The sequence below is a fragment of the Mobula birostris genome, chromosome 4 (assembly GCF_030028105.1).
Source record: "Mobula birostris isolate sMobBir1 chromosome 4, sMobBir1.hap1, whole genome shotgun sequence".
NCBI lineage: Eukaryota > Metazoa > Chordata > Chondrichthyes > Myliobatiformes > Myliobatidae > Mobula > Mobula birostris.
This window is the reverse complement of record NC_092373.1, coordinates 2845880-2872212: the sequence shown is the minus strand read 5'-3', so window position 1 is coordinate 2872212 and position 26333 is coordinate 2845880. Positions and strand designations below refer to the sequence as shown.

Sequence of the window (26333 nt, the reverse complement as noted above, 5' to 3'; positions counted from 1 at the left end):
ATGTGTAAGTAATCAGATTGTGTTAACCAACTACAGAATCCGTTAATGTGTTGGATTGTTTCTCAGGGTAAAGCAACATCACCACAACTTTATGTACAGATACTCCTGTACCTAGCGTCACTTTATGGACATACAATCAATCTATGTATATAAGCTATGTATTTATATTTATTGTGTTGTATTTATAAATATAAAGGACATTATTATTGTGTTGTTTATCTTCTGTGATTTATATGTTGTGCTGCATTGGATTCGGAATAACAATTATTTTGTTCTCCTTTACATTTGTGTACCGGAAATGACATTAAACAATCTTGAATCTTCAACCTCTTGTTGTCGATATTTATTGCTTGTTTGTTATTACTATCTGTTTATTTTTATTTACTGTGAATGCCCGTAAGGAAATGAATCTGACGGTTTTTATATGGTGACATATGTGTACTTTGGTAATAAGTTTGCACTTTGGATGATCTGGGGGCGATTATCAGGGCTGGCCAGATGCGTTGTTCGGGACTCGGTTGTTGTGGTCTGGCCTATATAAGAGCAGAGTGGGGCGGACGTTCCTCATTCGGTGTGGTGGGCGGGAGGGAGAGAGAGAAGGAGGGGATGTTGTCGCTGCTCAGCCTGGCGCTGTACCTCGGCTGTGGGGCGGCCGACGGTCCGCTGCTGGAGCCCTTCGATCTACTCTACGAGGAAGGCATCCGCGCCTATTACCGGAGTGACTGGCCGGAGGTGGTGCGGGCCATGGAAGCGGCGGTCGACAGCTACCGGCAACTGCGGCGGCTCCAGGTGCGCTGCCGGCTGGAGTGCGCCGCCCGTCACGGCCTGGGGCAGTCCGGAGACCAGCTGGTCGCCGCCGTCCTGCACCGGGCAAACTGCATCCGCCGGTGCCAGACCGGCTACATGGGGCCGGCCTCCATCTACCGGGTCAGCTCGGACATAGAACACGAGTTCGAGCGGCGCGGCCCCTACAACTACCTGCAGCTAGCTTACTACAAGGTAAGAGGTACCCAGAGAACGGGGGGACAGGACCGGGAGATGGGATCCGGAGAACGGGGGGACGGGACCGGGAGATGGGATCCGGAGAACGGGGGGACGGGACCGGGAGATGGGATCCGGGGAACGGGGGGACCGGAGCAGGGGGGAGAAGATGACGGGAAGACCTGGGCTGGTCCTGGACTTATTTCCTGGCATAATTTACATATTGCTATTTAATTATCTATGGTTTTATTACTACATAATTATTTATGGTGCAACTGTAACGAAAACTAATTTCCCCCGGGATCAATAAAGTATGACTATGAACGGGGAGACCGGGAGAATCGGGAGACTGGACCGGGGGAACGGAGAGACCAGGAGTTGGGGGAAGACTGGAACGGGGAGACTGGGGTAGGGGGAGACTGGACTGGGGGAACGGGGAGACCGGGGGGGGGTGGAAAGACTGGACTGGAGAACGGGGAGACTGGGGAGGGGGAAGACTGGAACGGGAGAACAGGGAGGCGGGGGGGGGGGGAGAGAGGAGACTGGACCGAGGGGATGGGGGGTGGGGGGGGGAGAGACTGGAACAGGGAGACCGGGGGGGGGGAGACTAGGACGGGGGGAACGGGAGACCGGGGTGGGGGGAGACTGGACCTGGGGAACGGGGAGACGGGGGGGGGGCAGGGGTGTGGAAGGCGGGACCAGGGGGACGGAGGTTGGGGGGGAGACGGGACTGGGAGAATGGGGTGTGGTGTGAGTCTCCCCGGGACGGTTGGTGGCGGGGGGGGGGGGTGGTTTTGATGGGCTCGGGGCAGTCTGGTGCTGGGGTTGGGGGCAGACAGCAGGACGAGGAAGTTGGGTGGCCCATAATTAGTGTCTATTATAGTTTGGTGCTGCACAAATCGGTGTGAGTAATGCCAGGCCAATGACCCTCTGTCCATTCCCATATCCATGTATCCAGTCTCACATTGTTTCTCTGTGCCCCCTTCCCCTTTGTACCCACTCACCCTCTGTTGTCACTCCCTCCCTCAGCTACTCCTCCTCCTCATGGTGTTTCCCGTCCCCATCCACAACTCCTTTGCAGCTCAAAGGCCCTGGTGGAAACGTGGTGATAGGTCATGTGTACCTGTGATACCCTGTCCCAGTCCCAAACTGGAATAGTGTTTAATATGTTGTCAAATCTGCATTTTGTGGCTGCGGTATATTGCAATACATAATAAAATAACTATAAATTACAATGACAAATATAGATTAAAAATTAAATTAGTGTAAAAAGAGTTCAAAGAAGTGAGGTAGTGTTCATTGCCCATTCAGAAATGTGATGGTTGGTCTGGCTTGAGGAAGGTGATGAGAAGAGGGCATGTCATGGTGACGAGAGGCTCTGTGGACAGATGCTGCCTTTTTGGGGCATTGCCTTTTGAAGATGTCCTGGTGCCCGTGAGGAACTGACTGAGTTTACAACTGTATGCAGTTTCTTCTGATCCTGTGCAGTGGCCCCTCCGTACCAGATGGTAATGTAACCCGGGAGATGGGGTGAGGCACAAGATACACAACTGGACCCTGCAGGGAGTGGGTACTGTGCCCAGGGGAGCTGGGTGTCAGTATTGCCTGCTGTGGGAATGGTCGCGTATCTTCACCCGGTGTGCAGGGCAGAGATGTAGCCTGAATTTACATGGTGCCTTCCACAAAGCCAAAGCGTTGTTTCAAGCAGCAAATCCTGACCGTTCACATGGATATTAGAGGGAGGAGTCTGGGCCAGGAAGCAGAAGGAGGGATTCACTTTGTCGAATATACATTGAAACATGTTGTTTGTGCCAATGGCTGACAGTCTGAGGATGAGCTGGTGGCAGCCCGCAAGTGCCACCACGCTTCCAGCGACAACGTAGCAGGCCTTCAGCTTGCTAACCCTAATCCGTATCCCTTTGAAATGTGGGAGGCAACCCACCTACTGTGTTCTACATTATCCACGTTGGTTTAGAGGCCTGATGGTGTGAGGTAATAACGTTTCCAAACCCAGTGGAGAACTTGAGAAAGCTGCTTGGAGCCTGGTCCTATTTATAGAGGCACCGCAGGCGGACAGAAAACAAGGAAGCAATGCCCATGTAAAAACACTGGCTAACCCCGGATGGAGAGTAGGGTCAGTTCTGATCTCACACTGTGAAGGATGGGTCTTTATATGGAAACAGAAACTGGCGAGGAGAGTTTTGGGAATGAAAGGGCTTCAGTTGTGAGGAGAAGCTACAGAATCTCAGATTATTTGCTTTGAAGGAGAGCTCGAAGGGCGGCTATAGATGTTCAGAATCATGAAGGCTTGTGGTGGAGCAAACAGCTGTTCCCTATGCCAGAGGCTATGGGCAATTAATCCCAGAGGAGAAGTCTAACAAACAAAAACAGCCGACCAGTGACTGGGGTGCTGTGTGACAACCTTTAACGCAAGTTTCAGAGGGCTGGAACCAGTAATTGAAAGGGAAACATTAAAACAACTCCAGGTAACAGGGACCATTTCAAACAAAACTAGAGCATTGCAGTCCAGGCCCTTCAGCCCATGATGTTGTGCTGACCTTTTTCCCTACTCCAAGATCAATCTATCCCTCCCTCCTACAGAGCCCTCCTTTTTTTCTATTGTCGATGTGCCTACCTGAGTCTGTTGTCCCTAATATATCTGCCTTTACCTCCATCCCTGGCAGGGTGTTACAGGAAAATAAGGAATACATAGAATTTACAAAAACCCGTAACAGGCTGACAACCAATGTGCAAAAGAAGATAAACTATGTAGATAAAAAAAATACCGTGAACATGAGTGTAGAGTCCTTGAAAGCGAGACTATAGGTTGTGGAAACAGTTCAGAGTTGTGCTGAGTGAAGTTATCCCCTCTGTTTAAGAGCCTGATGGTAGAGGGGTTGTAACTGTTCCTAAACTGGTGGTGTGAGTCCTGAAGTTCCTGTACCTCCTGCCCAATGACATCAGCCTGGCCTGGATGGTGGGGTTCCTTGATTTTGGATGCTGCTTTCCTACGACAGCACTCCCTATCGATGTGTTCATGGTCGTGAGTCCCTAACCCATGATGGACTGGGCTTGTATGCATCACTTTCTGTAGCCTTTTCCATTCATGGGCATTAGTGTTTCCAACCAGTCAATACTCTCTCCACTCTGCATCTGTAGAAGTGCTACACCTGCCCCTACACCACCTCCTTTGCTACCTTTCAGGGTCATAAACAGTCCTTCCAGGTGAGACGACACTTCACCTGTGAGTGTTGGGGTCATTTGCTGTGTTCAGTGTTCCCGGTGTGGCCTCCTGTATATCAGTGAGAGCCGGCGTAGATTGGGAGACCACTTCACCGAGCATCTACGCTCTATCCACCAGAACAAGCGAGATCTCCCAGTAGCCACCCATTTTAATTCCATTTCCCATTCCGATATGTCCATCCATGGCCTCATCCACTGTCGTGATGAGGACACAGGTTGAAGCAACAAAAACTTGTAATCCGTTTGGGTAGCCTCCAACCTGATGGCATGAACATTGATTTCTCAAACGTCCAGTAATGCCTCCACCCCCTCCTTTCACCATTTCCCATCCCCCTTTCCCTCCCTCACCTCATCTCCTTGCCTGTCCATCGCCTCCCTCTGGTGCTCCTTCCCCCTTTTTCTTTCCTTGGCCTTCTGTCTCTTTCACCAATCAACCTCCCAGCTCTTTACGTCATCCCTCCCCCTCCAGGTGGTTCTCTCTCCCCTCCCCCTACTCCTCAGCTGTTTTTCTCCAGTCCTGCCAAGGGTTTTAGCCTGAAACGTCGACTGTACTTATTTCCATAGATGTTGCCTGGCCTGCTGAGTTTCTCCAGCATTTTGTATGTGTTGCTCGGATTTCCAGCATCTGCAGATTTTCTCTTGTTCATGATTGAGTGTTTGGGGTCTTTCAACATCAGACACTCTCGCCCAGGCGACCGACCCAGGGTTGCTCAGGTCCTGGCTTGTGCCCCCAGCCATATTGGTCCACGGGTCACACACTCTGGAGGCTTGCTCTGCAGGCTCTGTCACGGTCCTCATAATGCGAAAGAGAGAGTTGTTCCTACAGCGAGCAGACAGCAAAACCACTGTAGGCTCGCATCGTGCCCTCCACCCCTCTTTGGTACTGCTGCTACCAGCTCCTGGTCTTTGGCTTTCTTGTGTTCAGGTGCCTCCTCAATCTAGTCTTCCCAAGGCACTCTCACCTGCTTCATGGTTTCTGACAGAAGCACCATATCAGGCCTCACTGATGATGCGATGGAGTTAGGGTAATTGCTTGCCAAGATCGCCTTTCAGTTGTCAGTCAGACGCAGTGGTGAGCAGGGCTGCTGGTGATCTGGTCTGAGGCTGCAGTTGGTCCCCACCTTTGACAAAGGCCATGGGGCTTTCTGGGTTGACAGATGCCTTCTGTTGCTAATGGCTGAGGAGATGCTTTCTGCCGCTGCCTTCAGCACCTGGTCATGGCACCTGCTGTAGTGGCCTTCTCCCAGGGCTTTTGGGTAGCTGCTGGGGATGCGTTTCAGGGTCCATCTGCCAGAGCAGAGAGGACATGATGGAGCTTCACTTGCCCCGAGCAAAAAGGTTTGCTGGACTAGGAAGGATGTTGTACACAGTCTGTATCATGAACTTGATGTTATAGAACAGTACAGCACAGTACAGGTCCTTCGGCCCATAATGTTGTGCCGACCCTTAAACCCTGCCTCCCATATAACCCCACCTTAAATTCCTCCATATACCTGTCTAGTAGTCTCTTAAACTTCACTAGTGTATCTGCCTTCATCACTGACTCAGGCAGTGTATTCCACACACCAACCACTCTCTGAGTTAAAAAACCTTCCTCTAATATCCCCCTTGAACTTCCCACCCCTTACCTTAAAGCCATGTCCTCTTGTATTGAGCAGTGGTGCCCTGGGGAAGAGGTGCTGGCTGTCCAGTCTATCTATTCCTCTTATTATCTTGTACACCTCTATCATCTCTCCTCTCATCCTCCTTCTCTCCAAAGAGTAAAGCCCAAGCTCTATTAATCTCTGATCATAATGCATACTTTCTACACCAGGCAGCATCCTGGTAAATCTCCTCTGTACCCTTTCCAATGCTTCCACATCCTTCCTATAGTGAGGTGACCAGAACTGGACACAGTACTCCAAGTGTGGCCTAACCAGAGTTTTATAGAGCTGCATCATTACCCCGCGACTCTTAAACTCTGTCCCTCTACTTATGAAAGCTAACACTCCAGAAGCTTAACTACCCTATCTACCTGTGAGGCAACTTTCAGGGATCTGGGGACATGTACCCCCAGATCCCTCTGCTCCTCCACACTTCCAAGTATCCTGTCATTTACTTTGTACTCTGCCTTGGAGTTTCTCCTTCCAAAGTGTACCACCTCGCACTTCTCTGGCTTGAACTCCATCTGTCACTTCTCAGCCCACTTCTGCATCTTATCAATATCTCCCTGCAATCTTCGACAATCCTCTATCCTATCCACAACACCACCAACCTTTGTGTCGTCTGCAAACTTGCCAACCTACCCCACTACCCCCACATCCAGGTTGTTAATAAAAATCACTAAAAGTAGAGGTCCCAGAACCAATCCTTGTGGGACACCACTAGTCACAACCCTCCAATCCAAATGTGCTCCCTCCACCACGACCCTCGGCTTTCTGCAGGCAAGCCAATTCTGAATCCACCTGGCCAAACTTCCCTTCCATGCCTTCTGACTTTCTGAATAAGCCTACCGTGTGGAACCTTGTCAAATGCCTTACTAAAATCCATGTAGATCACATCCACTGCACTACCCTCATCTATATGCCTGGTCACCACCTCAAAGAACTCTATCAGGCTTGTTAGACAGGACCTGCCCTTCACAAAGCCATGCTGACTGTCCCTGATCAGACCATGATTCTCTAAATGCTCATAGATCCTATCTCTAAGAATCTTTTCCAACAGCTTTCCCACCATAGACGTAAGGCTTACTGGTCTATAATTACCTGAACTATCCCTACTACCTTTTTTGAACAAAGGGACAACTTTCGGCTCCCTCCAATCCTCCGGTACCATTCCTGTGGACAATGAGGACATAAAGATCCTAGCCAGAGGCTCAGCAATATCTTCCCTCGCCTCGTGGAGCAGCCTGGGGAATATTCCGTCAGGCCCCGGGGACTTATCTGTCCTAACGTATTTTAACAACTCCAACACCTCCTCTCCCTTAATATCAACATGCTCCAGAACATCAACCTCACTCATATTGTCCTCACCGTCATCAAGTTCCCTCTCATTGGTGAATACCGAAGAGAGGTATTCATTGAGGACCTCACTCACTTCCACAGCCTCCAGGCATATCTTCCCACCTTTATCTCTAATCGTTCCTACCTTCACTCTTGTCATCCTTTAGTTCTTCACATAATTGAAGAATGCCTTGGGGTTTTCCTTTACCCTACTTGCCAAGGCCTTCTCATGCCCCCTTCTTGCTCTCCTCGGCCCCTTCTTAAGCTTCTTTCTTGGTACACTATTTTCCTCAATAGACCCATCTGATCCTTGCTTCCTAAACCTCATGTATGCTGCCTTCTTCCACCTGACTAGATTTTCCACCTCACTTGTCACCCATGGTTCCTTCACCCTACCATTCTTTATCTTCCTCACCGGGACAAATTTATCCCTAACATCCTGCAAGAGATCTCTAAACATCGACCACATGTCCATAGTACATTTCCCTGCAAAAACATCATCCCAATTCACACCCGCAAGTTCTAGCCTTATAGCCTCATAATTTGCCCTTCCCCAGTTAAAAATTTTTCTGTCCTCTCTGATTCTTTCCTTTTCCATGATAATATTAAAGACCAGGGAGCGGTGGTCACTGTCCCCCAGATGCTCACCCACTGAGAGATCTGTGACCTGACCCGGTTCATTACGTAATACTAGATCTGGTATGGCATTCCGCCTAGTCGGCCTGTCCACATACTGTGACAGGAATCCATCCTGGACACGCTTTACAAACTCTGCCCCGTCTAAACCATTGGAACTAATCAGGTGCCAATCAATATTAGGGAAGTTAAACTCACCCATGATAACCATCCTGTTATTTTTTCACCTTTTCAAAATCTGCCTTCCAATCTGCTCCTCCGTATCTCTGCTGCTACCAGGGGGCCTATAGAATACCCCCAATAGAGTAACTGCTCCCTTCCTGTTCCTGACTTCCACCCATATTGACTCAAAAGAGGATCCTGCTACATTATCCATCCTTTCTGTAGCTGTAATAGTATCCCTGACCAGTAATGCCACCCCTCCTCCCCTTTTTCCACCCTCTCTATCCCTTTTAAAGCACTGAAATCCAGGACTATTGAGAATCCATTCCTGCCCTGGTGCCAGCCAAGTCTCTGTAATGGCCACTACATCATAATTCCATGTATGTATCCAAGCTCTCAGTTCATCACCTTTGTTCCTGATACTTCCTGCATTGAGGTACACACACTTTAGCCCTTCTACCTTACTACCTTTACACCCTTTATTCTGCTTCCCTTTCCTCAGTGTCCTGGGGTTCTGCCTGCCAGATGTTGACCAGGAGATCTGGTGCTTCATTGTGCCGTCCCACCTTGTGCAAGCTCCCTGTTGCTCCATTCCTGCTGGCACACCAGTAGCTCACACTACTTAACGGACCAGTTGTACCTGTCTGTAACCTGGGCCCTTTCAAAGCGGTATACAAGCTATCTTACATATTTATATTTAATGTATTCTTTATCTTAATTTTTTTGTGCTCTCTTGGATCCAGAATAACAATTATTTCGTTCTCCTTTACACTTGTGTACTGGAAATGACAAACTATTGTGAATCTTGAGACAATATTGCATGCCGTCCTTGTGGATGGATTCATTATGTGCTTCACTGAGGTAGAACAAGGTAAAACAATAACAGACTACAGAATAAAGTGTAACAGCTACAGAGGGAGTGCAGCGCAGGCAGACAATAAGGAGCGAGCCATTAACAAGGTAAGTTCAGGTTGAGTCCGTCTTTCCACGCTGGGGTAGAACCTATTCCTCAGCCTGAAGGAATGTGATCTCAGGCTTTTCTCTTTTCTGCCTAATGGGAGGGGCGAGGGGAGAGCATGTCCCTGATGTGGGGCTGCTTTACCCAACAATGAGAAGTCTAGACAGTTGGGTGCACGTCATAAGCAGGAAGCCTGCCTCTCTGACCATAGTAAATTTATTATCAAAGTACATTTTTGTCACCAAACCCGCCCCGAGATTCATTTTCTTTAGGACGTTCACGAGACAGGCAGTAGTATCAATGAGAAACCACACGCAATTAGATGGGCAAACAACGAGTGGTGTGCAGAAAACGATAAACTGTGCCAATACAAAAAGAAAAGAAAAAAACTAATAAATAGGCAATAAATATCAAGAACATGAGATGAAGAGTCCTTGAAAGTGAGTGCGTGGGTCGTAGGAACAGTTCAATGCTGTGGTGAGTGAAGTTGTCTGTCTGGTTCAAGAGCCTCATTGCTGAAGGGTAATAACTTCCTGAATCTTGTGGTGTGGGCCCTGAGGCTCCTGTTCATCCTCCCTGAAGGCAGCAGCAAGAAGAGAGCATGGTCTCGATGGTGGTGTGGGCCCTGAGGCTCCTGTATCTCCTTCCTGAAGGCAGCAGTGAGAAGAGAGCATGGTCTCGATGGTTGTTGGGGCCCTGAGGCTCCTGTACCTCCTTCCTGATGGCAGCAGCGAGAAGAGAGCATGGCCTGGGTGGTGTGGGCCCTGAGGCTCCTGTACCTCCTTCCTGATGGCAGCAGCGAGAAGAGAGCATGGCCTGGGTGGTGTGGGCCCTGAGGCTCCTGTACCTCCTTCCTGATGGCAGCAGCGAGAAGAGAGCCTGGTCTGGACGGTGGTTGGGGCCCTGAGGCTCCTGTACGTCCTTCCCGATGGCAGCAGTGAGAAGAGAGCATGGCCTGGGTGGTGTGGGCCCCGATGGATACTGCTTTCCTGCAGCACCATTTCATGTAGATGTGCTCAGTGGTAGGGAGGATTTTACCTGTAACCTACTAGGCCATATACACTACTTGTTGTATTTTCCGTTCAAGTGTGTGGCTGTGACCAGCTGTGCAGAACTTTCCAGATGTTTTGTCTCCGAGGTGAGCTGTAGGCTGCTTCACCAATGTTCCTCTGGTACTGTAGAATGCTGATGGTGTTAACTCATTAATCTACCCAATCATGCTTGAAGGAAGTTACTTTGCATTTATTTTGTCCTCCCTCCTGAGAAATACTGTGGTAAATAACTTGATAATGTGTGGCATATGGTGTTGTTCAGACCACATTGTGAACAGATTCTAGCCCCTTATCTAAGAAAAGACATTGCTGGCATTGTAGAGGGTCCAGTGGAGTTTTGTGAGATTGATCCCAGGAATGAAAGAGTTAAAGTTTGGGGAACATATGGTGGCTCTGGGCCTGTACTTGCTGGAGTTTAGAAGAAAATTGAAGCCTGTTGAATATTAAAAGCTGTAGATGGAGAGGATGTCTCCTATAGTGGGATAGTCTAGGATCTGAGGGCACAGCCTCAGAATGGACGTCTTTGTAGAACAGAAATAAAGAGGAATTTCTTTAGCTATAGGCTGGTAAATCTGTGAAATTAATTGCCACAGGCAGCTGTGGAGGCCAAGTCATTGGGTATATTTTTAACACGGTTGATAGGTTCTTGAATAGTTAGGGCAACAAAGGTTACAAGGAAAAGGCAAGAGAATGGGATTTGAGAAGGATAATATCGCTGTTTGCCTCTTGGTTTTGTATTCCTGGGGTTCAACTATGTTAAACAAAGACATTCCTCTCTGCTTGCATTTGGCGGAGGAAGTTTGGGGGAGGGGGGAAGTCAGTGATGGGAGGGCTGGTGTGGGATCAAGTTTGGCAGAGAAAGAATGCATTTATTCCTTATTTTGCATTAACTTTGGATTTTGGCCTCTCTCCTGTCATTTGAGTTCTGCAATCGATGCAACATTCACTGCTTCTGGCAGGCCAGCTTTCATTCCAGAATCTCCAGAGAACTTACCTCTGCGCTTCAATATCTGGTACTCATTTTTAGATCACATCCTCTTTCCTCTCACTAATCTGCCAATAAAAACAATCTGTCTGTGCTGAAAGACCTACACAGAGTGGACATGGAGTGGATGTGTCCTGTAGTGGGGGAGTCTGGGACCAGAGGGCAAAGCCTCAGCACAGAGGGACGTCCATTTAGAACAGATGAGGAATTTCTTTAGCCAGAGGGTGGTGAATCTGTGCAATTCACTACCACAAACGGCTGTGGGCGCCAAGAAGTTGAGTATATTTAAAGTCGCAGTTGATAGGTTCTAGATTAGTCAGGTGATGGAGAGAGGGCAGGAGAATGGGGTTGAGAGGGTTGATAAATCAGCCATGATGGACTGGGGGAACAGACTCGATGGGCTAAATGGCCTGATTCTGCTCCTATGTGTTATAGTCTAACTTTAAGTCTGTTTGGGTATACCACCGAGTTGTGTAATTTCTGTGGTGAATAGGGGTTGGCAGAGAGATTTCCAATTGTGACGTGTGGGGAGAGAGAGAGAGAGTGACACGCCAGCCTAGTGGTTAGTGTCCCATTTACAGTGCCAGCAAAGCAGCTGAAATCCATTGCTGTCTGCAAGGCCTGCATGTCCTGCACCCACAGGAAAGGCGAAAATAAGGTTGAAAAAGTACAGAGAAAATTTACAAGGTTGTTGCTGGGTCTGGAGGACCTGAGTTATAAGGAAAGATCGAATAGCTTAGGACTATATTTAGACTATAGAAGATTGAGAGGAGATTTGATAGAGGTATGCAAAATTGAGGGGTACAGATAGGGTAAATGCAAGCAGGCTTTTTCCACTGAGGTTGGGTGGGACTAAGGGTGAACGGCGATAAGTTTAAGGAGAATATGAAGGGAAACTTCACTCAGAGGGTGGTGAGAGTGTGAACTGAGCTGCCAGTACAAGTGGTCCATCTCAGCTCGATTTCAACATTTAAGAGAAATTTGGATAAAGAGGTAATGTTGAGATTTTATAAAGCACTGGTGAGGCCCCATTTGGAATATTGTGAGCAGGTATGGACACCCTATCAGAAAGGATGTGCTGAAACTGGAGAAGATTCAAAGGAGATTCATGAAAATGATTCCAGGATTGAATGGCTTGTCATATGAAGACTGTCTGATGGCTCTGGACCTGTATTCAGTAGAATTCAGAAGAATGAGGGGTGACCTCATTGAAACCTATCAGATGGTGAAAGGCCTTGAAAGAGTGGATGTGGAAAGGATGTTTCCTATGGTGGGAGAGTCTAGGTCCAGATGACACAGACTCAGAATAGAGGAGTGTCCTTTTATAAAGGAGATGAAGGATTTCTTTAACCAGAGAGTGGTGAATCTGTGGAATTCTTTGCCACAGGCAGCTGTGAAGGCCAAGTCTTCATGTATATTTAAGACAGAGGTAGATAGATTCTTGATTGGTCAGAATATGATGGGATATGGGGAGAAGGCAGGAGTTTGGTGCTGAGAGGAAAATTGGATCAAGTATGATGAAAAGGCGGAGCAGACACGATGGGCCAAGTGGTGCAGGTCGATGGAAGTAGGCAGTTCAATGGTTTGGCACATATTAGATGGGCCAAAGGGCCTTTTCTATGACTGATTTTCTACGCTTTCCTCATGACCACGTGGGTTTCTGCCGAGTACTCCAGTTTCACCCCACATTCCACAGACATTCAGGCTGGGTTAACTGGGTGACATGGGCTCCCCGGGCTGGAAGGCACTGTTACTGTGCTGTATCTGTAACTACGGGCAGGAGCTGGTGGAGAGATTCAATATCCAGAGGACTAGAGAGAGAAACTTCTCATTTGGTGGGAGGGTCAAGAGCCAGTGGAGATACGGAGGGGGTGATGGTAAAAGAAGGGCCAAAGGTTCTTTGTAGATCTAGTATAACATCGATGGGCTGACTGGCCTCTCCATGTGTTACCATCCTGGGTTACTTAGAACACTGCATTACAATAGAGTACAGGCCCTTCAGCCTGTGATGTTGTGTTGGCCTTTCGATCTACCCTGGATTAGAGGGCACGTGGTATAGTGAGAGGCTGGACAGACCGGGGTGTTTTCTCTGGAGCACCGATCAGATGAGCAAAGATCAGATAGAGGTTCATAACATTACGAGAGGGATAGGTAGAGTGGACAGGGAGTATCTTTTTCCCAGGGTTAAAATGTCTAATAGTAGAGGGAATGTATTTAAAGTGAGAGGGAGTAATTTCAAAGGAGATGTGAGGCACAGTTTTTTTTTAATAGAGTGGAGGGTACCTGGAATGCGCTGCCTGGGCTGGTGGTAGAGGGAGAAACGTGAGGAGCTTTTTAAGAGACATGGAGGGGAAGAGGCTGTTCCTGAAATGTTGAGTGTGTGTCTTCAGGCTCCTGTACCTTCTCCCTGATGGTGGCAATGAGAAGAGGGTATATCCTGGGTGATGGGGGTCCTTAATGATGAAAGCTGCCTTCCTGAGGCATCACCTTTTGAAGCTGTCCTCGATGCTGGGGAGGCTGGTGCCCGTGATGGAGCTGGCTGAGTTTACAACGTTCGGGGGCAGTTTTTTTTCCAGTCCTATTCCATGGCCACTCCAGGCTTGTGATATCACTTCCATGGCATCCTGTTGAGAGTTGTATGTTGGACTGGACCACCTCCGTTCTAAAATCCAGTACAACACCAGTCTCCCTCGCTTGAAGGATGGTCCCTATTGGAGCTACTGGAACAGGCTTTGTGGTGTTCGAGGTTCCAACAGTAAACTTCAGTTCCTGAGTATCGCAGTTGGTTCAGAGGAAGCTCATGAGAATTACTCTGGAAACAAAAGAGTTAATGTGTGGGGAGCATTTGACGGCTCTGCTCAGTGGAGTTTGGAAGAAAGGGGGTGATCTCATTGAAACCTGTTTAATATTGAAAGGCCTAGATAGAGCAGATGCAGAGAAGATGTTTCCTATAGACGGGGAGTCTTGGACTACAGGGCACAGCCTCAGAATGGGGGGACGCCCATTAAGAATGGGTGAGAAGGAATTTCTTCAGCCAGGGGGTGACGAATCTGTGGAGCCAAGCCATTAGGTATATTTAAAGTGAACATTGATAGGTTCTTGATTAGTCAGCATGTCAAAGATTACAGGGTGAAGGCAGGAGAATGGGGTTGAGAGGGATAATAAATCAGCCATATGAAATTGACGAGTTCTCTCCTATGTCCTATAGTCTAATGACAAGGCTCCAGGTGTTATGGAAGCTTTGCTTTTTTCTGGAGGTCTGTCAGAGTCAGCAGGGTATCTCCTGCCTTGGGTGGATATCCGGTCCCTTGGTGAATGAACTGCTCCTCTGTGCTTGATCGGAACAAATTTGCCATGTGGGTGTGCTCATCCAAGGAATAAATTCACCCCTCCCTTTCTCTAACAGTGATGCTCTATCCACACACGTCCTGACCAAACTGCTGAGTGCTTCCTTCCGTGTTTTCCCTGGGCATGGCCCAGTCTGAGGTAAACCACAGTCCCAAATGCTATGGACAGCATCTCCAAGCAGAGTCATTGCAACATACTCCAAATCCTGTCATTATCCATAACAAGTCACAGCGCAATGAGGTCATTCAGCCCATCAAGTCTGCTCCTGCATTCTGTCATGTCTGATTTATTATTCCCCTCAACACTATTCTTCTGCCTTCTTCCTGTAATCTTTAGTGCTTTGACCAATCAAGAACTTATCAAACTCTGTTTTAAACCTACCCAAAGACCTGGCCTCCACAGCTGCCTGTGGCAAAGAATTCCACAGATTCACTATTCTCTGGCTAAAGAAATTCCTCCTCATCTCTGTTGTAAATGGACATTCCTCTGTTCTGAGGCTGTGCCCTTGGCCCTGGACTCCCCTACTCAAGGGAACATCCTCTCCACCCCCACTTTATCTAGCCCTTTCATTATTCGATAGGTTTCAATAAGATCTCCTCCTCATTCTTCTGAACTCCAGTGTGTACAGGCCCAGAGCCATCAAATACTCCTCATACATTCACCCTTTCAAGGTCTAGCCAGCAGGAAAGAGCGACTCCGTCAAACATCAGATGAGAGGCACCCTCTACATGGTCATACACCTACACCCAGCCGCCTAAAGTCAAGGAAGAGCTTCATGAACAGTGTTGTTTCATTGCAATCAACCCCATCTGAAGCCCTCATCACCTTGTGGAAGAACCGGCTCACCAGTCTCAAACAATCCCCAACAATGGAAATTCCACCGGATGAAAGCCTTCCCCCAGGAGCTAATTGCAACTGGGCAACCTGGAAGTGCCTAAACAGACTTAGGACTGGTGTAGGTCGTTCAAAGGTGTCATTAAGCAAATGGGGATATACAACCAGCCTGACAACTTGTGAATGTGGAACTGAGCCACAAACTATGCAACATCTCCTGCAATGCCCATCACTAGAGGAACCCTGTACTGTTACAGATCTTGCCAAATTCAACAACAAGGCGCAAAAATGTGTCCAGTTCTGGCTGGGCCACGTATAGACTGTCCGTGGACACGGTAAGAAGAAGACCCTTTCATTTCTGGAATCAATCTCATGAACCTCCTCTGGGCCTTCTCCGATGTCAGCACATCATATCAAAAAAAGTAATTTTTCTGATCACTCACCAAGAATTCTAATCTCCCTCCAGCAGCTTAAATTAAAAATTCCCAATTTGAGTATTCACAAATCTGATTCCCAATTTGAGTGTACACTTCCTCTCTAGAATGTGGAAATCCTGTATCTGTTATCAAGACACTCACATGTCTGTTCCGTTAACCTGGATTGCACGTGGCCATTGCGGAATCTGGTCTCTCTCACTTCAATACCGATTCTAAAGTAAAGAAATAAATGGACATGAACTTAAAAGACAGATAAGACAGAACAAAATTTATGCTCACACTTTCCTTCTGAGCTTCACAAACTAACAGAAACTTGGAACAAGCATTTAATGTACAATAAACACATTCACATTCCAAAGATGAAAGGAGTAGGAAAATTTGGACAGCTGGGGCTTCTGCAACACACATCTTGGATGAATTCAAACACCCTTCCAGTACAGATTTTACAAACATGACCTTGCGCTCGTCCTTTCCCTCTCACCCCCCAACTCAAACCATTCATGTTGTAGTTAATTTTAGTGGTTAAACATTCAGCAAAACATCTTCAAACAGACACTCACAACCACTTCCCCAAGTCTCAGGTCTTAAGGGTTTGAAATAAACAATACCAGAAATTAGCCGTCATAGCCTAGCAAACATTCAACCATCCCCATATCCAGCAAATTTCCAACATCTGAGCTTCCTCAGATTGAAATCTATAAAGTTCTGATGATGTGACCTGTTGCTCTCGGTCTTGGACAATGTGCTTAACTTTAGAACAACTGGTCCTTCTAGAACCATCCCTTAGTTCTCGCCTTTGCTCCCACTTGGTGTGTTCTAATTGCATTTATTCTGACTGGCTCGCAATCTTGTTTGTGTTCACCCCTCACCCCTGTTTGTGTTCACCCCTCACCCTGGGATCTTGACATAATCTATGTACACCATCCGGTCCCTGCTGATCGGGGCTTCTGTGACCATATTGTCAGTTCTGTGAATCTTGTGAGTGCTACATTGATTTGTCCATGTAATCTGTCCCTAAATCTATGCCAGCACCTGCCTTATCAAGTGCATATCTCCCCAGGAGAGTAACTTCATTGTTCAGCCATTCTCAGATATCCACTGAAAGTGCACTCCATCTCTCCCAGGTACCTGCGGCTCCTTTCTTCCTGACCTCATTGCTACCCCCTTACACCTGCAAGATAAAAAGCCTCTCCAGTTGTGGGCAAAGGCCGGTCAGTTATGGATACTGAAACCCCTGTGTCCACTAATATCACATTGCAGCCCCCAACTGTGTGCACCATGGGTGAACAGGACAGGCAATGGCGGTTGCCAACAGCTAACTGACGGATGCTGGCTCTACTAGTTCTATACTCTGCTCAGTGTGGGTGTGGAGTTTCCGCCTGTCTTGGTTGGGTGATCATACCAGCTTTCCTCCTTGCGACATTGCCTCTGGCTATGGCCTGTGAGGTCAGCTGTAACAAACCATCTCCTTCACCCGTCTGTCTGTTTTGACAGTCTCTTGTTTGGTGCCCTGGCCAGTGGTGAGTCCTCTCTGTGTGCAGCACCACTGACACATTACAATCCCTCTTCCCTCTCTTTTGGTCCCAGCCCATGAAACTGTGGAGTAGATGGATCCTACAGTTATCCCAAGTCTAAAACCTCCTGGTGGGCTGAGATCAGCCCTCTGTTAGCATTTTCAGGAAGTCTGGATCATCCCTCCAGATTGCCCAGGCCTGAGTATTCCTCGTAGGCTTGGTCTTCACATTCTGCGTAGTCCCTGACAGGTCCACTGGCTGCCTTAACTGACATTATCATTCCACGGTTACTCTCACCTCCCCCCAGTCACTGTTTACTGGGCTGCACAATAGCACAGTGGGATTGTCACAGTCTACACGCCAGCTGTAAGATCTGGGAGGGAGAGGGGTCAATACCCACTGCTGTCTGTATGGAGTTTGTACGTTCACTCATGACCCTGTGCATTTCTACCGGGTGCTCTGGTTTCCTCCCACAGTCCAAAGAAGTCGGGGTCAGGGTTAATCAGCTGAGGGTATGTTATATTGGCGACACTTGTGAGCTGCCCTCAGCACATCCTCGACCCACGTTGATCATTGACACAGACAAAGCCTGTTTCATTGTATGTTTTGATATATAAGCTCCCTATCCTCTAGTGCTTTCCCAGCATATGTGACAAATAAACTCTACTCAGACTTCCAGCCGGGTACAGGTATCGATTATAACAGTTTCAGTGACCATCTCTGCCATCTCCATCTGTGATGGCGGAGTTTGTCATCGAAACTTCGGTTATAATTGATACCGTTACCCAGATGGACGCCCGAGAAGAGTTTATTGCTCCCTATCTTCATCCTCTGCACTCTCCCTTACACATGGAAACAAGCCATCTGACCCGCCTTGTCCATGCTGACCTGTGAGTAGTCATAGAGCACCAGAAGTGGGCCCTTCAGCCCGTCTAGTCTATGCAAAACCATTAATCTGCCCAGTGCGCTTGACTGGCATCTGCAATATCGCTCTCCACACTCCTCCCATCCATGTACCTATCCAAACTTCACTCAAGTATTGCAAACAAACCCTCATCCACAACTTCCTCTGGCAGTTTATTCCACACTCTCACCACTCTCTGAAGAAGCTCCCCCTCAGGCCTGTCAGTATTAATCCTATGCCCATCACATGGCCTGTAGCCTCCTAGATCTCGAGGTTCGAGGGTTCATCAAGACATTCACACAGAGCAGTACGGTACAGCACAGAACAGGCCCTCTAGCCTACTAAGCTGTGCTTCTCCCCAGAACTTTTGATACCATGACTAAGCAAGGCCCTCATGCTTCTAAGCCTCAGTGAGTATAGGCCCAATACCATCAAATGCTTCTCGTACTTTAACCCTTTCATTTTTGGAATCATTTTTGTGAACTTCCTTGGAACCCTCTCCAATGCCAGCACACCTTTTCTTAGAGGGCACAGAAATGCTCCGAATACTCCGAGTGTGGTCTGACCAATGCTTTATAAAACCTCAGCGTTACATCTTTGCATTTAGTATTGCGTTTGTTATATTATGATTGCACTGCCCCTGAGAGACGCTGTCTCATTCTGCCCTGCAGAGCTGATGTATGGTTAGAATGACAATAAAATTTTTTGAGTCTTGAATCTTATATTGTAGTCCTCTCGTAATGCCTTCCTTGCCACCGGCTCAACCTGCAAGCGATGTGGGGCTAGGTTTCAGTGCTGGCATGAGACAGGAGCTCTTGGCTGGGCTCCCGTTGAGGTTTGGCTGCCTTCTCCGTGACTGTACTTGCCTGCAGCCAAGCAGCGTTCCTCTCTCAGCTCCGAACCCCCGCTTGGGCAGCTGGCCAAATCCTTCTCCATCTGCCGAAGGTACTGGGGCTGGGCAGTGAAGCCTTCACAATCCTACAAATGCTTTACTGCTATTGAACACTCCCGCAGCAAGCCATTATATATGCTTAAAGACCATTTAATGTGCTTTGTTCAGTGGAGTGACCGTCCAAGTTGAAGGAGTGGTGTGACAATGCAGGATACAACAGCGCTGACCAGACAGATGGGTACTTTATTGATCCCAAAGGAAATTAGTGTCACAGTAGCTTTGCATGTGCACAGATATACAAATATTAGAAGATTTTTTTTAAAAAAATACTTTAAAAGTAAGATGTACTAGATATACAAGTTAAACATTACAAGATTACATCTTCGGCTATAGGTTGACTCATTATAGAGTCTGATGGCTGAGGGTAAGAATGGCCTCGTATAGCGCTCTTTGGAGCAGCACAGTTGTCTTGGTCTATTACTGAAAGAGCTCCTCTGTTCAGCCAAGGTGGTAGGCAGTGGGTGAGAAACACTGTCCAGAATTGCCAGTATTTTACATGGGGTCCTTTGTTCTACCACAGTCCCAGTGTGCCCAGTTTGACTCCTAACAGAGCATCCTTTCTAATCAGTTTGTTGAGTCTGTTGGTATCACCTGTGTTGATGCCATTGCCCCAGCATTGAATATTGTACTGGTGACAACAGACTGGTAGAACAAGTGAAGGAGAGGCCTGCATACTCCAAAGGACCTCAGTCTCCTCAGGAGGTAGAGGCAACCCTGGCCCTTTTACACAACCTGTGTTGGTGCTGTACTCAAGTCTGTCACCCAGGTACTTGTCGGTCCTCACCACATCCACATCCTGAACGTCAGTAATAACAGGGAGCCCTGCAGGCTTAGTCTTTCAAAAGTTCATTACCATCCCCTTTGTCTGACTGATGTTGAGCTGAAGATGATTCAACTTGCTCCATTGGACAAAGTCCTCACTAGAGCCCTGTATTCATCCACCAGTCCTTCACTTGTACACCCAACGATTGCTGAGTCGTCAGAGAATTTCTGCAGATGACATGACTCAGTGTTGTATCTAAAGTCCCAGGTGTACAGAGTAAACAGGAAGGGACTCCAATACCATGCCCTGTGGGCCCCAGTGCTGTTTATAACCACGTCTGACATGCAGCTCTGCTGCACACACTGTGGTCTGCCAGTCAGGTAGTCCATTATCCAGAATACCGACATTGAACGGAGCTTTTACCCCAACAATGAGGGCTGTGTGGTATTGAAGGCACCTGAGAAATCAAACGATGATCCTCTCAGTGCTGCTGTGCTTATCCAAATGGGAGCAGGCTCTGTTCAGCAGGTAGATAACAGCATTGTTGACTCCAGTGTGCTCCTGGTAGGCAAACTGCAGGGGATCAGGGGTTGAAGGTGAGCCAAGCCCCTTTAGGGACTTCATGATGTGCAAGGTCAGGGCCACTGGACGGTAGTCATTCAAGACTGTCGGTCAGCCCTTCGGTACTGGGACAACACATGATGTTTTCCACACAGTCAGGACCTTTTCCAGGCTGAGACTAATTGATAACACGCTGGAGAACTCCACACAGCCGATCAGCACACTCCTTCAAGACTTTGGAGTTCACACCATCCAGCCCCAATGCTTTGCCATGTCAGCGTTTCCCCCAGAGCCCTTCTCACCCGCTCAGTAGTGAAGGTGAGTCCATGATGACTGGGGAGTTGGTGAAAGGTAGGGCTGGAGGAGGTGAAGATTGGGCCAATAGCAGTCGGTACATGGAGGTGTGAATGGTAGGTGCAGGGCAAGGAGGGGATGTAGACGGTGGTAGTCTGTTGTTCATGTGTTGAACTGGAGGGAGGAGGGGAGGTGTTGGTGCTGAGGGAGCATTGGTGTACTGAGGGGGTTTGAACAGGAGGTGAATTGTCAAAGTTATTGAAGAATTGGTTTAACTCATTAGCCCATTCACAGCTGCATTCCGAGGCTCTACAGTGAGTCTGATTGAAGCCAGTGATGTTCTTCACGCCTTTCCACACCTCCCGTGTGCTACTCTGCCCAAGCTTGTTCTCCAACTCTTTCCTGAATTCCTCTTTGGCCACCTTGATGTTCTCTTTTAACTCCCTCTGCACGTTTAATCCCTCCCTGTCCCCTGATCTAAAGGCTCTGTTTTTGTGGTTGAGAAGGGCCTTTAGGTCACTGGTGACCCACGGTCTGTTGTTAGGGAAGCAGCAAATAGTCCCCTTGGCTCACCATGATGTTCCGTCTTTTGTGTTAATTTATTTAGAGATACATCTGGAAACGGATCCTCCCAGCCCAACTGCACCCTAACGATTTAACCCTTGTCTAGTCACAGGACAATTTAGTTACCGTTTAACTTACTAACCAGTACATCTTTGGGCAGTGGGAGGAAACTGGAGCCATAAGATATAGGAGCAGAAGTAGGCCATTTGGCCCATCGAGTGTGTTCCACCATTCAGTCATTGGCTGATCCAATTCTTCCAGTCATCCCCACTCCCCTGCATTCTCCCCATACCCCTTGATGTCCTGGATAATCAAGAACCTATCTGTCTCTGCCTTAAATACACCCAATGCCTTGGACTCCACAGCTGCTCGTGGCAACAAATTCCACAGATTTACCACCCTCTGACTACAGTAGTTTCTCCACGTCTGTTCTAAAAGGACATCCTTCAATCCTGAAGTCGTGCCCTCTTATTCTAGGCTCCCCTACCATGGGAAATAATTTTGCCATATCTAATCTGTTCAGGCCTTCTAACATTCGGAATGTTTCGATGAGATCCCCCCCTCATTCTCCTGAACTCCAGGGAATACAGACCAAAAGCTGCCAGACGGTCCTCATACAGTAACCCTTTCATTCCTGGAATCATTCTCTGAACCCTCTCCAATGTCAGTGTATCTTTTCTAAAATAAGGAGCCCAAAACTGCACATAATACTCCAAGTGTTGTCTCACTAGTGCCTTATCGAGCCTCGACATTGCATTTGCCTTCTTCACCACCGACTCAAACTGGAGGTTAACCTTTAGGGTATCCTGCACAAGGACTCCCAAGTCCATTTGCACCTCCGTATTTTGCATTTGCGTTCTCTCCTGTTAATAGTCTGCCTGTTTATTTCTTCCACCAAAGTGCATGACCTTACACTTTCCAACATTGTATTTCATTTGCCACTTTGCCCATTTTCCTAAACTATCTAAGTCTCTCTGCAAGCTCTCTATTTCCTCAACACTATCTGCACCTCTGCCTATCTTTGTATCATTGGCAAATTTAGCCACAAATCCATTAATACTGTAGTCCAAATTATTGACATACATTGTAAAAAGCAGTGGCCCCAACACTGACCCCTGTGGAACTCCACTGGTAACTGGCAGCCAGCCAGAATAGGATCCCTTTATTCCCACTCTGTTTTCTGCCATCAGCCAATACTCCACCCATGCAAGTAACTCCTCTGTAATTCCATGGGCTCTTATCTTGTTAAGCAGCCTCCTGTACAGCACCTTGTCAAAGGCCTTCTGAAAATCCAAGTACACCACGGCTACTGCATCTCCTTTGTCTACCCTGCTTGTAATTTCCTCAAAAAAATTGCAGTAGGTTTGTCAGGCAGGATTTTCATTTCAGGAAACCATGCTGGCTTTGGCCTATCTTGTCATGTGCCTCCAGGTACTCTGTAATCTTATCCCTAAAGATCGATTCCAACAACTTCCCAACTACTGATGTCAGGCTAACAGGTCTATAGTTTCCTTTCTGCTGCCTCCCACCCTTAAATAGCAGAGTAACATTTGCAATTTTCCATTCATCCGGTACAATGCCAGAATCTATCGATTCTTGAAAGATCATAGTTAATGCTGCTGCAATCTCTCCAGCTACTTCCTTCAGAACCCGAGGGTGCATTCAATCAGGTCCAGGAGACTTATCCACCCTCAAACTATTAAGCTTACTGAGCACATTCTCAATTGTAATTTTCACTGCACATACTTCACTTCCCTGACACTCTTGAATGTCCGGTATACTGCAGATGTCTTCCACTGTGAAGGCTGATGCAAAATATGCATTCAGTTCCTCTGCCATCTCTGCATCTCTCATTACAATATCTCCAGCATTCATTTGTACTGGTCCTCTATATACCCTTGACTTTCTTTTACCCTTTACAGGTGTCCCTCGCTTTTCGAATGTTCGCTTTACGAAACCTCGCTGTTACGAAAGACCTACATTAGTTACCTGTTTTCGCTAATAGGAGGTGTTATCACCGTTATGAAAAAATGCAGCGTGCGAAAAATGTAGCGCATGCCCCGAGCAGCCAAGCTCCTCCCCCGGAACTGCATTTTAGCCGGCATTGCTTAAACATGTGCCTGTGAGCAAGATGAGTTCTAACGTATCAGAAAAGCCTAAAAGAGCTCATAAGGGTGTTACACTTAGCGTAAAACTAGACATAATTAAGCATTTCGATCGTGGTGAACGAAGTAAGGACAAAGTGAGTTTGGCTTGTGGAAGTTGACGAAGATGATGTTGAAGAGGTTTTGGCATCCCATGACCAAGAACTGATAGATGAAGAGCTGATGAAATTGGAAGAGGAAAGGATAACAATCGAAACCGAATGCAGTAGCAGACAGACCGAAAGTGAAGTCGTCCAGGAACTGAACATGAAGCAACTGCGTGAGGTTTCTGCTGCAATGATTGCAGAAAAGTACGACTTTAATTTTGGAAGGATACGTAGCTTTAGGGCATATTTGCAAGATAGTTTGAGTGCTTACAAAGAACTGTATGATAGAAAAACGCGCAAAGCTAAGCAGTCAAGCATACTGTCATTTTTCAAGCCTTCCACATCAGCCACAGCAGATGACGGACCTCGCCCTTCGACATCGAGGCAGGCAGACATAGAAGAAAATGACCTGCCTGCCCTGATGGAAACAGACGATGATGAGATGACACTCCAGTGTCCCACCACCCCAACCCCCGGGCTGCGGACCAATACATTGCTGTGGAGAATGCAGCGGTAGCCGGGATGCACCCAGCACATCTTTAAGAAAAAGGCTGAAATAAACAAGCTAATTAGTTAGGTGCTGCCTGGCACGTAAATGTTGGCGCAGATCAGAGGCGATTGCCGATATACTAAAAAAAAAGTTTTTAGTATCTTCTTTGATATTAGTCACCAGCTTACTTTAATAATTCATCTTTTCCTTCCTAATGACCTTTTTAGTTTCCTTCTGCAAGTTTTTAAAAGCTTCCCAATCCTCTATCTTCTCACTAGCTCTGGTTTCCTTGTATGCCATCTCTTCTGCTTTTACTTTTTGGCTCTGACTTCACTTGTCAGCCACGGTAATGTCCTTCTTCCCTTCGAAAATTTCTTCTAATTTGGAATATATCTGTCTTGCGCTTCCCTCGTTTTTCACAGAAGCTCCAGCATTGCTGCTCTGCTGTCCTTCCTGCAAATGTCCCTTTCGCATCAACCTTGGCCAGTTCCCCTCTCATGCCATTGTAATTTCCTTTATTCCACTGAAATACCAATACACTGGATTTTATTTTTTCCCTCTCAAAAACACCTAGTCCAGCACAGCCGATCCCCTAGTGGGCTCAACAACAAGCTGTTCTAAAAAGCCATCCCTTAGACATTCTACAAATTCTTTGTCTTGAGGTCCAGTACTGAAGTACTGGTCTGGTTTTCCCAATCCACTTTCATATTAAAATCCCTAATGATTATCATGATACTGCCTTTCTGACATGCCTTTTCTATCTCCTGCTGTAATTTGCAATCCACATCCTGACTGCTGTTTGGAGGCCTGTATACAACTGCCATTGGGGTCCTTTTGCCCTTACCATTTCTTAACTCAACCCATAGAGACTCTACACCTTCTGATCCTATGTCATCACTTTCTAATAATTTAATGTTATTTCTTGGAGCCCTGGAGGAAACTGACATGCACATGGGAAGAACGTACAAACTTGCTTACAGAGGAGCCCGGAATTGAACTCAGAACTGAGCTGTAATAGTGTTGCACTAACAGCGACAGCTGTAGCGACCCCTAATCCAGGTTCATTAGATATGTGGGAGGAAACCAGAGCACCCGGAGGAAATCCACACTGACACGTGGAGAAGGTACAATCTCCCTACAGCCAGTGGCAGGAATGGAACCCAGGTCGCTGGGAGTGGATTGGTGTTCTGCCAACTGATATGCCACCATCTTTTGGTGTATGTCTCTCCATGTCTGCTGGACAAAGGAACAAATCAGAAACCATCTCGGATGGTTGTAGATGAGATGGGCTGTTGTGTCCTGAATGGTATCGAGGGGTGTGACTGTTGTTGAAGTTACACTCATTCTGTTGCTCCCAACTCGGGTTCTAGCTGGTGGACAGGCTATGGGGAGTTAGGTGAGTTGCTCACTTAGGATCCCCAGCCTGTGGTCGCGCTGTGTGCATGGTGACTGTAATCGTAACTTCCAAAATATTGATAGTGGGGGTTTCAGTGATGGTAATGTCACCTAGTGTTAGGGGTCATGACTGGGGATTTCCTCCTGGATTTCAACATTGGCCAGCATTTATCCTGTCCCAGCCCTGCTGTTTGTACAGATCTGTTTTCACTTTGACACAAGTCTTTATATTGATCAGTGTCAAAAAAAAAGCCAAATTCAATCACTGTGGTTCAATGTTGTAAAACATGAAAAATTCCAAAGGGACATGAATACATTTTATAGGCATTGTAAATGCAACTAGATGCAACAGCATTCCTTCAGACCATGGTGTCCCCACAAAAACATACATCACACACAGCACGTAAACCAAAGTGAATAAAGTGTAATTCAACAGCTGTAGTGCACAGCACAGGTAAACAGTTCACTGTCCTGGTGACGAGACTCCAGTGGTGACAGGGTATTCATTAGTCTCACAGACTGAGGGAAGAAGCTGTTACCCAGTCTGACAGTCCGAGTCCTGATGGTCCTATACCTCCTTCCTGACAATAGTGGGTCCAAGAGATTGTGGAATGGGTGGTGGGGATGCACAACAATGCTTTGGGGCCCTTCATCTGCAACACCACCGGTAAATATCACAATTTGGGAAGAAGGAGATCCCGGTGATCTCGGTGATTTTTACTGTCCTCTGTAGTGTCTTGCTGTCTGATGCCTTGTAGCGTCCGTACCACACTGATGCAGCTGGACAGGGCAGACTTTTAACTGAATGAACATCAGTGACTAATGACCGAAGATAGAGAAACCAGGTTATGTCTTACACAGTGAACAGTAGGGCACTGAGGAGTGCAGTAGATCGGAGGGATCTGGGAATACAGGTCCATAATTTCTTGAAAGTTGCATCACAGGTAGATAAGGTCATAACGAGAGCTTTGAAAAAGTGCAGAGAAAATTTACTGGGATGTTGCTGGGATTTGAGGAACTGAGTTATA

At 47.3% G+C, this 26333-nt stretch overlaps 1 protein-coding gene across 2 annotated transcripts in view; it reads left to right on the top strand.

The window, feature by feature from the left end:
- The first annotated feature begins 585 nt into the window (after positions 1-585).
- Positions 586-26333, top strand: part of p3h2 (prolyl 3-hydroxylase 2) — a 118302-nt gene continuing 92554 nt past the window's right edge. For both annotated transcript variants that reach the window (XM_072254862.1, XM_072254861.1), the window contains exon 1: positions 586-999. In XM_072254862.1, the coding sequence (XP_072110963.1) occupies positions 607-999 (393 nt within the window). In that variant the 5' untranslated portion in view covers positions 586-606. The remainder of the gene's footprint in view (positions 1000-26333) is intronic.